This window comes from Salmo salar, chromosome 10 (genome assembly GCF_965601325.2).
Source record: "Salmo salar chromosome 10, fSalSal1, whole genome shotgun sequence".
Classification (NCBI taxonomy): domain Eukaryota; kingdom Metazoa; phylum Chordata; class Actinopteri; order Salmoniformes; family Salmonidae; genus Salmo; species Salmo salar.
The window spans coordinates 13,349,331-13,366,069 of NC_138300.1; the positions used below are offsets into that span (position 1 = coordinate 13,349,331).

The 16,739-nt window shown below is 43.2% G+C and overlaps 1 protein-coding gene across 1 annotated transcript in view; it reads left to right on the forward strand.

The window, feature by feature from the left end:
* Positions 1 to 16,739, forward strand: part of LOC106613530 (obscurin) — a 98,207-nt gene that overhangs the window by 69,055 nt on the left and 12,413 nt on the right. The window contains exons 47-74 of the mRNA XM_082956583.1: positions 3,139 to 3,248; positions 3,445 to 3,648; positions 3,828 to 3,910; positions 4,007 to 4,180; positions 4,321 to 4,480; positions 4,609 to 4,719; positions 4,810 to 4,974; positions 6,949 to 7,107; positions 7,385 to 7,562; positions 7,970 to 8,083; positions 8,314 to 8,481; positions 8,734 to 8,836; positions 8,975 to 9,104; positions 9,598 to 9,871; positions 10,893 to 10,964; positions 11,389 to 11,533; positions 11,619 to 11,758; positions 11,876 to 11,988; positions 12,245 to 12,413; positions 12,691 to 12,778; positions 12,921 to 13,121; positions 13,239 to 13,299; positions 13,440 to 13,517; positions 13,701 to 13,873; positions 13,994 to 14,020; positions 14,133 to 14,285; positions 14,370 to 14,415; positions 14,540 to 14,614. Coding sequence (XP_082812709.1) covers positions 3,139 to 3,248; positions 3,445 to 3,648; positions 3,828 to 3,910; positions 4,007 to 4,180; positions 4,321 to 4,480; positions 4,609 to 4,719; positions 4,810 to 4,974; positions 6,949 to 7,107; positions 7,385 to 7,562; positions 7,970 to 8,083; positions 8,314 to 8,481; positions 8,734 to 8,836; positions 8,975 to 9,104; positions 9,598 to 9,871; positions 10,893 to 10,964; positions 11,389 to 11,533; positions 11,619 to 11,758; positions 11,876 to 11,988; positions 12,245 to 12,413; positions 12,691 to 12,778; positions 12,921 to 13,121; positions 13,239 to 13,299; positions 13,440 to 13,517; positions 13,701 to 13,873; positions 13,994 to 14,020; positions 14,133 to 14,285; positions 14,370 to 14,415; positions 14,540 to 14,614 — 3,674 coding nt within the window. The remainder of the gene's footprint in view (positions 1 to 3,138; positions 3,249 to 3,444; positions 3,649 to 3,827; positions 3,911 to 4,006; positions 4,181 to 4,320; positions 4,481 to 4,608; positions 4,720 to 4,809; positions 4,975 to 6,948; positions 7,108 to 7,384; positions 7,563 to 7,969; positions 8,084 to 8,313; positions 8,482 to 8,733; positions 8,837 to 8,974; positions 9,105 to 9,597; positions 9,872 to 10,892; positions 10,965 to 11,388; positions 11,534 to 11,618; positions 11,759 to 11,875; positions 11,989 to 12,244; positions 12,414 to 12,690; positions 12,779 to 12,920; positions 13,122 to 13,238; positions 13,300 to 13,439; positions 13,518 to 13,700; positions 13,874 to 13,993; positions 14,021 to 14,132; positions 14,286 to 14,369; positions 14,416 to 14,539; positions 14,615 to 16,739) is intronic.

Here is a 16,739-nt window from a genome sequence, read left to right on the forward strand (position 1 = left end):
ACTTGCGTACTATTGTTTGTACAGATGAACATGGTACATTCAGGCATTTGGAAATTGCTCCCAAGGATGAACCAGACTTGTGTAGGTCTACAATTTTTTTTCTGAGGTCTTGGCTGATTTCTTTTGATTTTCCCATGATGTCAAGCAAATAGGCACTGAGTTTGAAGGTAGGCCTTGAAATACATCCACAGGTACAACTCCAATTGACTCAAATGATGTCTATTACCCTATCAGAAGCTTTTAAAGCCATGACATCATTTTCTGGAATTTTCCAAGCTGTTTAAAGGCACAGTCAACTTAGTGTATGTAAACTTACGACTTCAACTGTAGGTAGGTGTGTGCCTTTCCAAATCATGTCCAAGCAATTGATTTTACCATAGCTGGACCAATCCAGTTGTAGAAACATCTCAAGGATGATCAATGGAAACTGGATGCACCCAAGCTCAATTTCGAGTCTCATAGCAAAGGGTCTGAATACGTACATAAATAAGGTATTTCTGTTTTTTTATTTGAAATAAATTAGAAACATTTTCTAAAAACCTATTTTCGCTTTGTCCTTATGGGGTATTGTATGTAGATTGATGAGAGGGAAAATTACTTAATCCATTTTAGAATAAGGCTGTTATGTAACAAAATTTGGAAAAAGTGAAGGGGTCTGAATACTTTCCGAATGCACTGTATCACTTTATATCTAGCAAGATATTAGCTATGTCTTACCTTTTCAGGTAAGACAAAGTCATTCCCATTCCTTTCATCTACAAAGCAAAAGTAAATGTCCAAGATATGTCAAAATCGGAGTAAAAATGTTAGCCAAGTGGACCATCCAGTACTCACTCTGTTCACATGCCGGACTTCTAGCAGTGAGGTGGAGGGCGTCATGGTGTTTGCCTGTGCACAGTTTACCACAGCAATAGCCAGACAACATGTTTAGGCAATGCACATGCTCAAAATATGGAAACAGCTTGAATGAAGCTACTTCAAGCTATGCAAAGCAGCTATGCCTATGCTGACCCTGTCCATTAACAGTGACTGGAGTCAGATAAGGTTGCTAGCGTCAAGGCTTTTAATGGCTTTGAATGTATGGAAAGAAGGTTTTGAGGCAGTTTTAGCAAAATGTTGAGATTGAGCATAAAAACCACTAGACTCATTGAGAAACAAACATTAGATAACAAAAAATGTCACACGTTATTTGGATAGTTCTTATAGACATTTCATATTTGTTTTGTAATTTAGCAGATGGTGTTATCCACAGCGACTTAGAGGAGCAATTATGGTTAAGTGCCTTGCTTAAGGGCACATCAACAGATTTTTTTCACCTTGTCAGCTCAGGGATTAGAACCAGCAACCTTTCAGTTACTGGCCCAACACTAACCGCTAGGTTACCTCCCTCTACAGATGGTCATACTATCAACAAAAAAATGTAACCATTTAAAAAAAAAATGTAACCCTTATTTTATCAACTTACCTGGTAAAATAAGAGTTAAATATATATGTTTTATAATATTTACAAGGAATATATTTCACAAATATAGTTTAATGTTTTAGCAGTGCAGAACAAATACCCTCTCTAATAGAGCTGAAGACAAGAGAAAGTGAAATGTAATAGTATGTAACAGGTTCATGGGAGATGGACCAAACCATTTTACACATTTTTGATCGTCATATTTTCTTATAACAGCTCCGCAAAACGCAGATGACAGATACAGATTCGTATTGATTTGACAAATTATACACCATAATGCATGGTAAAATAACAAGGCAATAAAACAAGTAGAACGTTTATTCAGAAACACCATCATCAACACCATCATCCCGGAAACCCTAGACCCACCTGGTCAAAAGGAATACCCATATGAGAATGCTGTTCATTGACTACAGCTCAGGGTTCAACAGAGCCCATAAAGCTCATCACTAACCTAAGGACCCTGGGACTAAACACCTCCCTCTGCAACTGGATTCTGGACTTCCTGACGGGCCGCCCCATGTGGTAAGGGTAGGCACAACACATCTGCCACGCTGATCCTCAACACAGGGGCCACTCAGGGGTGCGTGCTTAGTCCCCTCCTGTACTCCCTGTTCACCCACGACTCCAACACCATCATTAAATTTGCTGTTCACACAACGGTGTTGGGCCTGATCACCGACAACGATGAGACAGCCTATAGGGAGGAGGTCAGTGACCTGGCAGTGTGGTGCCAAGACAACAACCTCTCTCTCAATGAGAGCAAGACAAAGGAGCTGATAGTGGACTACAGCAAAAGGAGGGCCTAACAGGCCCCCATTAGTATCGACGGGGCTGTAGTGGAGCGGGTCGAGAGTTTCAAGTTCCTTGGTGTCCACATCACCACAAACTATCATGGTCCAAACACACCAAGACAGTCGTGATGAGGGCACAATAACGCCTATTCCCCCTCAGGAGACTGAAATAATTTGGCATGGGTCCCCAGATCCTCAGAAAGTTATATAGCTGCACCATTGAGAGCATCCTGACCGGTTACATCACCGCCTGGTATGGCGGTACATAGGGTAGTGCGTACAGCTCAGTACATCACTGGGGCCAAGCTTCCTGCCATCCATACGTCTATACTAGGCGGTGTCAGAGGAAAGCCCCAAAAATTGTCAGACTCTAGTCACCCAAGTCATAGAGTGTTCTCTCTGCTACCGCACGGCAAGCGGTACCAGAGCGCCAAGTCTAGGTCCAAAAGGCTCCTTAACAGCTTCTACCCCTATGCGACTGCTGAACAATTAACCAAATGCAAACCCGGACTATTTGCATTGACCCCCTCGTTATTGTTATTTTATTGTGTAACTTTTTTTGACTAAAGTTTATTTAGTAAATATTTGCTTAACTCTTTTTTCTTAAAACTGCATTGTTGGTAAGTAAGCATTTCACGGTACCTGTTGTATTCGGCCATGTGGCAAGTACAATTTGATGAGATTTTTTGAATAATCCCTAAAAAGGGACCTAATTGACCCAGTCCACTCTATAATCACTCTGCTCATTCAAAGTAAGAGTGGCAAAAGTAAATATGTAATATCTCTGGTATGTCAAAAGCTATCTCCAGTATTTCATAACCTAGGGAAAGATTACGGTGTTAACCTTTGCACACTTTTGTCCACTTCTGAATGTCCCATCAGTACCTGATGCCATGTTGAGGACTCCATCCCCCAAACACTATCATTCCCACACACCTGCTGCTCTTACAGGCTCTGGCTCGGAGTCAGATTGTGACGAGGATAGAATAGAGGTACAGTATGGTTTGAACATGAGCCCTCTTTCGAACAATGTGTTCTGATCACGTTTTTTCATTGAGACAAAAAGTATACTTTTTTTTATCTCATTAATGAATATAGTAACCTTATCATACTTGGTCCTTATACAGTAACATTTGCTGGGACAAGCAGTTAACCACCATTTTTTTTTTACCAACCTCTTTTCCATAGACATTTGATATATACGTGGCCAGAGCTAACTGCAGTCCTCAACAAGGTGGCAACAAGGAGAGCTTTGTGTTGAAGGAGGGTCAGTACGTGGAGGTCTTGGACTCTGTCCACCCGGAGAAGTGGCTGGTCCGCACCAAGCCCTCCAAGACCACCTCCTCACGCCAAGGATGGGTCTCTCCTGCATACCTGGAGAAAAAGAGAAAGGTATGAGGTCATCAGTATGTCCTGGTTGGGCATAAAGGATGGCCGTAAAATGGACAAAGTCGACATGTTTTGACCGCGCAAACAACCACATGTTTCGTCATGTCAACAGGATTCGGCAGAGGTAATGATAATATTTCACCATGCATTAATTCAAGCTTTCACTGGGTTTTTTTGTAAAGGAGACATTCCCACAAATGAGGACACCACAACAGGAGCTGGATGTACCAGGGTCTACAGGGGAGAACTACAGGAGAACACTAAGGTGAGTGAACAAATATTACTTGATTACAGTGTGTTCTGCATATTTGATTCACATCGTTTCTTAAAGAAAACGGTCTACATTCCCTTCTGTCTTTAGCCAATTAATCCAGGGGCTGATTGATGGGGAGGAAGAGTTTGTGAAGGAGATGAAGGAATTCATGTCCCACCACCTGCACCACTTAGACACCAGCCCTCATGTCCCTATCAACATCATCAACCAGAAAGAAACCATCTTCCGCAATATAAAGGACATCGTGGCTTTACACGAGAGGTCATGCCTGTTCTCTTTGTTGAGAGGGAGAGCTGGTTTTAGTGCTAGTTTTAGATACGTTTTTTTTTACTCATGTAATGAAATGTTAAGAAAAAAAACTTGAAATAAATACTGTCCTTCTTTTCCTACCTCATACTCAGATCTATTCTGCCCAGTCTGAGTGAGTGTTCTACTGACGATGACGTGGCCATGCATCTGGTCAAACATGCAGTGGACTTTGAGAAGTATCTGCAGTACATGGTGGGCCAATCACAGGCAGAGGCCTGTGTCACTGACAAGACCATCCAGCAGAACTTCAAGGTATGCAATCCGATCATTTACCATAATGCACAAAGATCCACCCCCACTCCCACAAGAAAAACTATTTGCACTCACATGCTCCCAGTTTTCCATGCTCACATTCACGTGTATGGAACTTTGTGTTCCAGCAAAACACGGAAACAGAGCCTGAGCACCCCCCCTTAACTGCAGTCCTGGATGTCATCACCTTCTTACAGAGACCAGTGGAGAGGATTCAGACCTACCAGGCCTTGCTTAAGGTCAGTGCTCATCATCTGATTCTAAGTGTCCATGTTGAGACCTTTCTGAAGCCTTAATCCATGTATTTCTCCCTGTGTTTGTGTTGACAGGAACTGATCAAGAACAAGGCTAAGTGTGCGAAAAGCTGCCTTCTACTGGAGGATGCCTTCTCCATGGTGTCCTGTCTGCCCTGGCGCTCTGACAACCTACACCAGGTGTCTCTGATTGAGAACTACCCTGCCCCACTCACTGCACTAGGAGAACCTGTCCGCCAGGTAACTCACCCTTCCTGAACCACAGTTTATCTCCATAGAATGTCAGTACTGAAAGGCTGAAACACTTCCTAGTTTTTTCATCCTCTCCTTCTAATAAGGTACTAATTCAGACCTGGTACACAAGGTGAGTGCAGTTAAAGACATGATCTGGAACTTTGGCAACTGCTAGGTATTTTTTAAACCTCCCACTTTGGGCTGGATGTATCAATATTTTACATTTTCGTCATTTAGCAGACACTCTTATCCAGAGCAACTTACAGTAGTGAATGCATACATTTCATACAATTTCATACATTTTTTTTTCTGGCCCCCCCATGGGAATCAAACCCACAACCCTGGCATTGCAAACACCATGCTCTACCAACTGAGCTACAGGGAAGGCTGTCGTTCGTACATGCAAAATATATGACCAGAATTTTGTTTTACATCTAGAAATTCGAGTTCTAGCCAATGAGCTTCAGCCAGTCCCCATTTGAGTGACAGCTAGCAAGATACACACACAGCAGAGAGAGAGAGAAAGCAATGATGTGGTGCACATCTACACATACAGTTGCAGCCAAATACTGTATATGGGCACCCTTGCACATTTCTTCTCAAATAAATTGAAATATCAAAACAGTTTGGGCCACCACACCTTGTAATAGGATTTTTAACATTGCAGAACCAATTTAATTTGTGTAAACTTAAATGTACATTTTAATTTAGAAAATAAAGACAAATGGCATGGACAAAATTATTGGCAACCTGGAGCTAGTACTTGGTTGCACAGTCTTTGCCTAAGATAACTGCAGGCAAACACTTCTTGTAGCCATCAATGAGCTTGCTGCACCTTTCTACTGACAATTTGGCCCACCTTTCAGCAGCAAACTGCTGTAATTCCTGAATGTTTGAGGGGTGCCCTCCACCAACTGCTGTTTTCAGATCTCACCATAGGTTTGAATGTGTTTCAGATCTGGACTCTTTGCTGGCCACTGCAGAACAGTCCAGCATCTCTTCTTAACCATTCCTGGGTGTTTTATGATGTGTGTTTTGAGTTGTTGTCCTGCTGGAAGAACCACAACCTTCAATGGAGGCCCGGTTTTTGAACACTGGGTTCAACATTGGACTCCAAAACACCTGGTAATCTGCTGATTTCATGATGCCTTGCACACTTTCTTGGCCCCCAGCACCAGAGGCAGCAAAGCAACCCCACAGCATTATCAAACCTCCGCCATGTTTGTTTTGTAGGGAGGGTGTTCTTTTCATTGAATAGTTCATTTGGTCATCAGTAAACACAGCACTGATCTGTATTGCCAAAAGAGCTCTAATTTAGTTTCATTGGTCCACAGAACCTTTTCCCCAGGATTTATGCTTGTTTAGGTGTGGTTTTGAGAAGTTCAATCAGCCTTTCTTGTGTCTCCTTTAGCAGTGGGGTCTTCCTATGTTTACCAATGACCAAAGGAAGTTTTCAAAGAAAATAACTTAACCAATACAACAACAAAAAATTCCGTAATGTTGAAAATCCAATAACAAAATGTGGAAACAATGTTTATTTTAGAAGAAGTATGGAATTATTTGCAAGGGTGCCGATATATTTGACCGCAACTATGTGATGTAGTACGGAATTTTCGGCGGAGCCACCTTTTGGCTCGTGAGCTCTACTTTCAGAACTATAAAAGTACAGGATAATCTCTTTAATTACCAGGTCGAAACAAAAAACAGACATTTTTTGTCCCTCCAGGACAAGAATTGAACAGCCCTGGTTAGAGTATGCCAACTTGCCTAAACTACCTGAGCTGTACTGTAACAAACAGTGGAAGTTATTTCTCAGATGCTGATGGAGATACAGCATCATTGGAAGTTGAATATCAAGGACATAGCTTGAAATGTGCCATCTTGATCTCACAGTGGTGCGGAAATTGGCTCATTCATGTTTTCCTCATCGATAATCCAGTTCCTCCTGAAGCTTTCATCCCACGTCTTTCCTCCTCCCAGGGTCCTTTCACTGTGTGGGAGGAGTCTCCCGAGATCAAGACGTCCTCCAGGGGCCACCAGAGGCAGGTGTTCCTCTTCAAGGAATGTGTCTTGCTATGTAAGCTCAAGAGAGACCCTGGCATGAACTCTGACACCTACGCCTTCAAGAACAAGATGAAGGTGAAAACCTGCCCTTTGACCTTTGCCCCCGTCAATGTAAATGTACAGTCCAATTCCTCTGTGCCAAGCTTATGTTACCAACCTGGGTTTGAACCCAGGTCTCCTGTGAGCCACAAGATTGTGTTATCTCTCGGAGATAAAAACCTAAGCGTTAGCTTGGGGAGATAACACACGTGGTAAGTCAAGGCTATTCATCACGTTTAGTATGGTTTCTCCGAACCATCTCCATTACACGTAGAGTGCCTTCCATGTAATATTAACTTCTCCCCCTCCCCAGCTGAATGATGTGGAGGTGAAGGAGACGGTGGGGGGAGATGAGAAGTCCTGGGGGCTGTGGCACGAGCACCGGGGCTCAGTGAGGAGGTACACACTGCAGGGTCGCTCCGCCCTGCTCAAGCTGTCCTGGCTCAAAGACCTGAGAGAGCTGCAGCAACGCTCCAGCCTGACTGCCAGCAGTGAGTTCCACTATGACTGTCTTTTGGCACTGTCCATTGTTAAGTTTGTCTAATATACACTCTTAGAAAAAAGGGCTCCAAAAGGGTTTCTTCAGCTGTCCTCATAGGAGAACACTTTTTGGTTCAAGGTAATAAACCTTTTTGGTTCCAGGTAAACCATTTTGGGTTCCATGTAGAACCCTCTGGGGAAAGGGTTCTACATGGTTCTACTTGGGGAGAGCCAAAGAGCCGAAGGGTTCTTATATGGGAAGAGCCGAAGAAACCTTTCAGAAAGTACGAACACTGGCTTTATCTTCTGTTAACTCTGTCCAGCATGAACTGTATCCAATGTTGGATCTGGGCAGCATTAGATATATTTTTCCTCATCTCTTCCCATTATTACAGTAGTCACGTGTGTGTTTCTGTAGGTCCACCAGAGTTTGAAGTTCTCCTGAATGGCTGCACCACGAAGATCGGGCAGACAATCAAACTGGCCTGCAAAGTCACAGGAACACCCAAACCAGTGGTCAGCTGGTTCCAAGGTATACAAACCAGATAGCTTGCATAGAGTTTGTTCTTTTTTAGTTGTTTATAGCAAATAGTTGAACCATATAGATTTGAGCTTTAGACTAGTTAGCCAGCCATTTGGGAGTAGTGTGGACGTTCAGGGAGTACAACCTTGTGTACCAAATTTAGCAAGCAGAATTAGGTATGTCCTGTTCTTTAACAGCAGTACGATCTCTGACGCTCTGATATGACATCACTTCCATAGATGGCCTGGCCCTAGAGGATGGCCCCCACCACATCATCACTGCAGATCGGGCAGGCACCTGCTGTCTCATCATGGATGGGGTCACTCCTGAGGACTCTGGACAGTACTTGTGCTATGCTTCCAGCTCTGTGGGCCATGCTAGCACACTGGCCAAGATAGTGGTGGATGGTGAGTCTATGTTCACATACAGTAGCTCTGGTGCTGAACTAAACAACCATAGTCCGGGATGACAGAGCATTGGTCTCCCTCAGTCACTCACTGTATGCATTTCATGTTAATGAATATTAGGGCTAAAGTACACTAAAATACAACAAACATAGCCATATGATTGTACTCTCTAACATGTTACGGTATACTCCGTGGCATATTGTGCAAAGGTAACGCGTAGAGTGAATGAACTCATTATTTCCTGTCCTACAGCACCCCCCAGATTCATTACCAGGCTGCAGAGTGCATGTCTGCTGGAGGGAGAGGACATCAAGTTTAGCTGTTCCACACACAGTACTCCTTTACCCCGAGTCAGGTATGGTACAGTAAACTGGACAGGATTTACTGGATCCCCCTACAATGTCACGGGAACCTGGCTAGTACCTGCTTGATTCCCATTAAGATCGTCCCACATGTTGTTATTTGGTTGTGTGCCCTGGCATGTTTTTGACAGTTGGTTTAAGGATGGCAAAGAGCTGACAGACCAGAGGAAGTACCACATAGAGAGTGATGCCCGCAGTGGGATCCTCACGCTCACCATCATGAACCCTGGAGAGACAGACCTGGGACAGTATAAGTGTGAGGTAGGCCTACAGTACATGTATGAAACCCCTTTATGAACTGTACTTCATATGTAATAATTGTTCCTAACATACAGGTAATAGTAATAATAATAACAATAATACATTGTATAAAACTCCTTAAAAAAAAACAAAGACACTGTACAGCAAAGACTGGAAAAAACAAAACAGGGATTAAACAATTAAAATGAAACAAAAGCTACTTATCTTAAACTAGGGCTGAGTAAGGGGGAGAGCTAAGCTGAGGGAAAAGGTAGGTTTGAGTTCGGGCTTTGAAAGTGGTGATGTAGTCAGAGTTGCGGGTGGCTGGGGTGAGAGAGTTCCAGAGTTTGGGGGCAGTGGCACAGAATGGCTGGTCCCCCATGGTGCACAGTACAGGTATAACATTGAAGGTACAATATACTGTTTCTGTTCTTTATAGCAATGCGTTCTTTGAGCTTTTGTGCACTGTTATAAAACAGTGCAGTTTAAAATGTGAAATCTTGTTATGTTTTAGCTGTGGAACAAGTTGGGCAGTGCCAAGAGTGAGGCAGAGATGTGCTCCGCCTTTGCACAAGTGATGGACAGTGAGCCTGACCAACCACAGGCCATCTTGATCCAAGGTACAGTAGGAGAGTTTCCTCCACCAAATCAAGGTAAATGTCCACCTCAGAGTAAGGAAACAGGTTTTGAGAAGAAGGCTATAGTAAATATGTTCATCTTTAGTGTCCACATGTTCTACACTATAAGACATGATGACAGCCTAATACAATCTAGGACAAGGACCCCATAGGTCTAACTCTTACTGATATCTAATGAGAGACAACGAAAAATATTGTTTTATCCCAGTTTTATTCTGTGGACAATACAAGCTCAGTGTTAACTGAAGAGGGATCAGAAAAGCACATGCCATGGTCCTTACTTAGTTTCACCTCACCTCACTTCACTTTCACCTACTTTACCTCAGATCACTTTACTTCACTTCACTTTATCTCTGTTTTCACACTGTCAGTCATCATTGCCATTCCTCATGTTCAATTTGGATTGTCTCATTACCTAGGTTACCCTTTCTCTCCCATTTCATTCCAAACACCCTTGAAACCATATACACTTCCAGTCACCTACATTAGCGATCAACATAGATATCATATCATTACTAGTCGTACATATTCATGAAAGACATTGATACACTTTAGTATTGGATGTTTTTGCTCGTGTTTTCATCATGTTTCCATCTTTCAGAAATGAAAAGCATTGGAAAGGACCGGCTCATTTCCTCCCATTTGACTGATCTTGATGGATTTCCAAAAGCTTTTCCAAACAGGATAAATAAGGGGCCATAGCTCATTTACATCGAGGGGTGTTTCCCGGACACAGATATTAACCTACAGTAGTCCTGGAGTAAAAAGCACTTTCAATAGACGCTCTCCTTTGAGCTTACTTTTTAGTCCAGGACTAGGCTTAATCTGTGCCCAATAACGGCCCCTCAGAGTCCATATCAGGACCCCGAAAAGTCGATTGATTACGACACAGCAGTAAATCCTTGCTATATCATCCATATCAAACACCTTCAATGAAACACATTCAATCACATAGAGCACATTTTCTATTTTCTGTATTTCAAGGCAGATTAAAATTAGTAAACAAAAATGAGAATACAATTAGAATACTGTCATTGCTGTATCTATCAATCACTTTCCTTCATGAGCTATGATTCCACCTCTAAGTAGTTTTCCTTTTGGCTTTTGGACACCAGTTGATCATGTGAGGCAATCCATTCTCTGTAACCCTCCTCCTCTCCATCCTCTGTAGTCCCCGAACAGGAAGTACCTCACAGAGCCTTCATCATGTTCACAGTATCATGGACCCAGTGCATGTGGATGGGTCCTCTCTCGTCTCCAACGCATGCCCAGTTAACTCTCCACTCCTACCCATACAAGATGGTCATGTGCTGGGCATCAGGCGCCCCTTATTCCCCCCCCTCCCCCCCCTCCCCTGGGGAGTGGGCATGTGTCCATGTCCTGTTCATGGGCTGATTTACAAACTATTGGGTGTCCTTCAAGTCTGGAGGTAAGACGTGCACTGGTTATTGTGTTCCTGTGAGTCTGGAGGTAAGGGTACTGTACGTTCCTAACATTTGCTTTTATCATATTTTTCACATTCTACATTTTTAAATAGACAGTTGCTAATGTCTCGACACGCTTTGCCTCGGTCACAAATTAGCATGGCTTCAAAAAATATATTAATTGTAAAGGCCAGTTAATATGAATGAATGATTTTGGATTATTAGACCCTAACAGCACCTAAGAGCATCAGCATGAGAGTGGTGTCATTGTGCTTCCAGACTCCGACTCAGAGGGCTGGTCCACTGCCATGGTGAAGCAATGGCTGCAGACAGACTTCCACCCCACCTCTGTTGTCAAAATGCTGTTCCAGCCTGGATACCCTCAGCCGTGAGTCTGCCTGCCAGAACTGTGATACATTCATCATCCTACTGCACCATCTCTATTTCTATCCCAATATGTATTTTCTCCACAGAGCCGAGGGTAGCCAAGAGGAAAGGGACCCTACCGCCAGAGGACACGTGGCGGCTCCACAGTTCCCCACTGAGCTTGAGGAGAGACCTGAGGTTGAGGAGGAACTTTATGTTCCTGAGGCCATAGAGGAAATGCCAACAGGTACTGTACTTTGCAATTGTGCGTACACACTGTAGTTCCTTATTTTCTAAAAGAGGTGGCCACTGATCCTAAGACATGAATCATCTCATGAAATGACCTCACTTCCTGTCTCCTCAGCTCCTCCCTCCATCCAGGTGCCGGTTGAGGACCTGTGTGTGGAGCCTGGTCAATCAGCTACCTTCACCATCATCATCACAGGAAGGCCCACCCCCGAGATTCAGTGGTACAAGGTTGGGGCGCTTCAAACTTCCTCAATCTAAGACCACCATCAACTCATTCACTGTTATAATTCACTTAATTCAAACCTTCGTTATGACATTCCCCAATACATTTAAGCATAGCTGACACCGCCGGACATAACTAACCAAAACAATTCATCAACTGAGTAGTACGAGCATGGTAATTGTTGGTGTTCTCCTCTACTGCTTGGCCCCTGTGCTGTCGTAGAAGCTGTGCCTTAGTAGTGTCTGTCTCATATGATTGGAGGATGGAGAGGAGCTGTTGGCCAATGAGAATGTGGAGGTTGTCCAGAATGGTGCCCGCTGCTCTCTGACTGTGCTGTGCCCGGAGAGCGAGGATGGTGGCATCTACACCTGCTGGGCCTATAACGACTTAGGACACACCTCCTGTCAGGCTCAGCTGACAGTGGAGGAGGGTAAGACCTCAGTACACACCTATGGTGTCTGTCAAATTAATAAAAAATGAATCCCCCTTGTACAGCAGCGCACTACTTTTCACCTGAGCCATGTGTCTTTCTGTTCACTGTCCTTATTTTTACTGTCATTCAAACTAGCTGATGCCAAACCTATGACAGATTTAACACAAAATGCCTAGATGAGCATCCTAATTCCCAAATGCAACAAAACACCAGAAATGTGATGTTCTCTGGCTGACTAAATGTGACTGCATGGTCCTGATCCTCTTTTCTGTAGGTCCACTGGAGTCGCAGGAGAGAGAGGTGGAGCTTGGGAAGAGGAGGAAGCTGCTGTCTGTGTATGACGTCCATGAGGAGATTGGGAGGTAAGTATACATTTAGTTGGGTGTCATATTTCGCACTGCAGCAATCAGTCAAGCTGCAACTGTGGAGGTGACGCTCCCTTTAGCTGTGTTCCAATAAACTAAAATGGGTTCCATCCTTTGCCTTTTCTCCCTGTGTCTGTAGAGGCACGTATGGGGTGGTAAAGCGGGTTACCCACAGGAGGACGGGTGAGGGCTTTGCCGCCAAGTTCGTGCCCCTGAGGAGCAGTACGAGGACCAGGGCGTTCCAAGAGAGGGACCTGCTCTCCCGGCTGGCCCACCCCAGGGTGGCCTGTCTGCTGGACTTCTTCTCTACACGGAGGACCCTGGTCCTGGTCACTGAAGTGTATCCTTTCCCCATGGCGCTTTTAGCCACTTCACCGATGAAGACCTAAGAGTGGAAATGTAGTGCTCAATTTGATCCATGTTTAACACGGCACATCATTCTTAATACCATATATAGCTGCTCTTCTCATGGTCTTCTTGATCATCTGCTGTCAAAGGGATCAGTCAGTGAGAGAGAGGTAAAACCTTCGATCTTTTGACTGTAAACCCGACCTTGTTGAACTGTGTTTTGAGTTGACCCCTGTTTTGCCTAAATGCTAAGGCTATTATGACTGCCCCTATGATGTTTATAAACTCCACCATGCGTTCATGCTACCAGGTGCAGATGTACATTCAGCAAATCCTGGAGGGAGTTGGTCACATCCACAGCATGAACATCCTACATCTGGACATCAAAGTAAGCTCTTCATACATTCATATTCATGAAGCAGTTTGTATGTTTCATTTGATTGTTCATGCCTTCCTTTTAGTTTTGTGCACATTGAAACAATGCACAGTGGTCGATAGTTTGATGGACAGCTTAGTCATGACATGATAAGTTCCCTCACCCACCATCTGCCATTGGAATTCAATCACACAGCCGGACAATATCCTGATGGTGTTTCCACCCAGAGAGGAGATCAAGATCTGTGACTTTGGCTTCTGTCAGGAGATAGACACTTCCAGACACCAGTACAGCAAGTTTGGCACTCCTGAGTTTGTAGCCCCTGAGATCATACATCAAGACCCTGTCACTATAGCAAGTGATATCTGGTAAGCTAAACATATTATCTGTTTCAGTACATCTGTGCCACTGTATGTGACATTCCTATCATATGAAGGGAAAATGTGACGATTTATCACTGCGGAAATATCTTCTCTCTTCTTTGTCAGGTCCATTGGTGTTGTGGCCTATTTATGGCAAGTACCGTATGATTTATCAATAAAAAATGCAATATTTGAGTCTCTTCGTATAGCAGTACATGGAATGTGAGTGAGTGTTAAGTGTTGAAATCATGCTGTGTCCTGTCAGTCTGATGTGCCGCTGTCCGTTCATGGGGGAGACGGACCGGGCCACTCTGCTGAGGGTGGGGGAGGGGACACTGAACTGGGACGCACCTGACCTCACCTACAGGAGCACCGGTGCCCAGGGCTTCCTCCGCACGGTCCTGCAGCCAGACCCAGAGTAAGATACACAGCCATCGACATGAATAAAGATATTACGATCTCTTATATGGATATCACTCTAAATGATTTGTTCTCTCCTCAGAAAGCGACCAACTGCATTTGAGTGTCTGGGGCACGAATGGTTCCAGGTAAGAATTACATACACAGTTTGTTTATGTCTCAGCCGGGTTGGTGGAGACAAATAAAATAAATAAATGGAGGAAAACAATGAATCTTGTCTAACACATTCTCTCTTGTTGATTATGTTGCCAGAGTGAACATGAGGATGAGACTGATGATATCAATACAAGGGCTCTGAAAGTCTTCATCTCAAGGAGAAAATGGCAGGTACAATAATGACATGCAGGGCTCTATTTTAACAAACCTAATGCAATGATAAAGTGGTAGCATTATAGGTTTGGGGGTGTTTCGGTAATATTTGTGCTATTTTTACAAATGGAATTATGGGAGCAGTAGCTGGCGTTGGTGCGAAAGGGCTGGGTTAAATAAATACATTGGAGGCTTTAAGCCTCACTGGCCAATCAGAACATGCTCCATGGCTAAATATTTGGTTGCTTCAAGTTGTGTATTTACAATCTTTTATGTATTGCCTTTATGTATTGCCTTGTCATCAACTCCAATTTCAATGTTAGTCCGTTATAGCCTTGTTTGTTAACTAACCTACAGAAACATAGCCTAGTTTGTTAAATAGCCTACAGAAACCAAAAATATGTTGAACATGTTTTCAGTCCACATTGTTGTAAGTAATTGCATGTCTTCAATATGGAAACATATTGTTAAACATAGCATTCACACTGGGGGCTAGGCCTACTGTAAATTGCATTATGGCTGATTCATGGACATGCCGAACGTACGATTAAATTCACTATTGATAAGGCCTAAAAAGAGTGAATAATTCTAATCAAATTAGAATCAAAATGAAACAAAAACGTATTTTAAATAGGGTACAGTATGTCTAAATACAGTTACAGGCACCATAATTGCTTCCTGTGGACATATAATATTAAGGCAACACAGAGAATGGAGGGTTTTATGCACATCCAACTTTTCACAGAAGCTGGACAAAGATACAATATAAAGAGAATGTCCACTCACCTTTATACTGTTTGATAAACATAATGGAGCCATCTTACAGATCGCATTCACATTTCTTCAAAAATAGCAGATGGCTCCTAAATTCCATTGCATGCCAGCTGGACGTTCTCATCATAAAGCCAGGATGGTGAATCATTCTAAGTTTAGTTTTTAATCAAATTAAACTCTGCTGTAGCACCAGCCGGAAATAGAGTAAAAGTCACCCAGAAAAATACTACTTGAGTAAAAGTCTAAAAGTATCTGGTTTTAAATGTACTTAAGTACAGTGGTGGAAAAAGTACTCATACTTGTGTTAAAGTAAAAGTAAATGCTATACATCAAATTCCTTATATTAAGAGCCACTGAACACACCTTTTCCCTTCGCTTGTGGACTTCAGTACACAACACAACAGCTGTCTGTGACCAGGAAAAAACACCTTTCCAAGCCAAACCTTTATACCATAACCGCTAACAGCCTACATCATTGTCACCATATTAGCTAATGTCATAGTCGACATGGCTACTAGAACTAACGCGCTAGTAAACCTGCTACAATCATACAGTACAGTGTACAGCAAGCAGTTTAGCAGTTAAACCGGTGGGCCCCGGTGGCAATACATTTCTAAAACCAAAAGATTACCTTAACTTGGAAGAGTTCCAGTGTTGGATAGCCTTAGCCAGCTAGCTAACATAGCACCCCTCTCTGTTTGAGCCGGGTGTTAGAGTAGGCTAAACTAGCTAGCTGCTTCTCTTTCAGTTTTGAAAAAATGAATTGGTTCAAAACTGTTCAACTATTGTCTTTCACTCTCTGAGTCAACTACTCACCACATTTGATGCACTGCAGTGCTAGCTAGCAGTAGCTTATGCTTTCAGTACTAGATTCATTTTCTGATCCTTTGATTGGGTCGACAACATGTCAGTTCATGCTGCAAGAGGTCTGATAGGTTGGAGGATGTCCTCCGGAAGTCATCATAATTACTGTGTAAGTCTATGGAAAGGGGTGAGAACCACGAGCTTCCTAGGTTTTGAATTGAAGTCAATGTACTCAGAGGAGGACGGAAACAAGCTGTCCTCCGGCTACACCATGGCGCTACCCCAGAGAGTGCTGTTGAGGCTACTGTAGACCTTTATTGCAAAACAGTGTGTTTTAATCCATTATTTCATGACGTGAATATATTTAGAATAGTTTTATCTAAAAGGATAACATTTTTAATGTTTCACCATTTCTATTTTTATGAAATGTACTGAGGAGGATGATCCTCCCTTTCCTCCTCTGAGGAGCCTCAACTGATGCTATTGAATAGAGAGCAATCACCGAAGCTGTTCACCCAATGTTAGTGGGCAAATGAACATTGTCAAATCAATACCCAACTGCGTT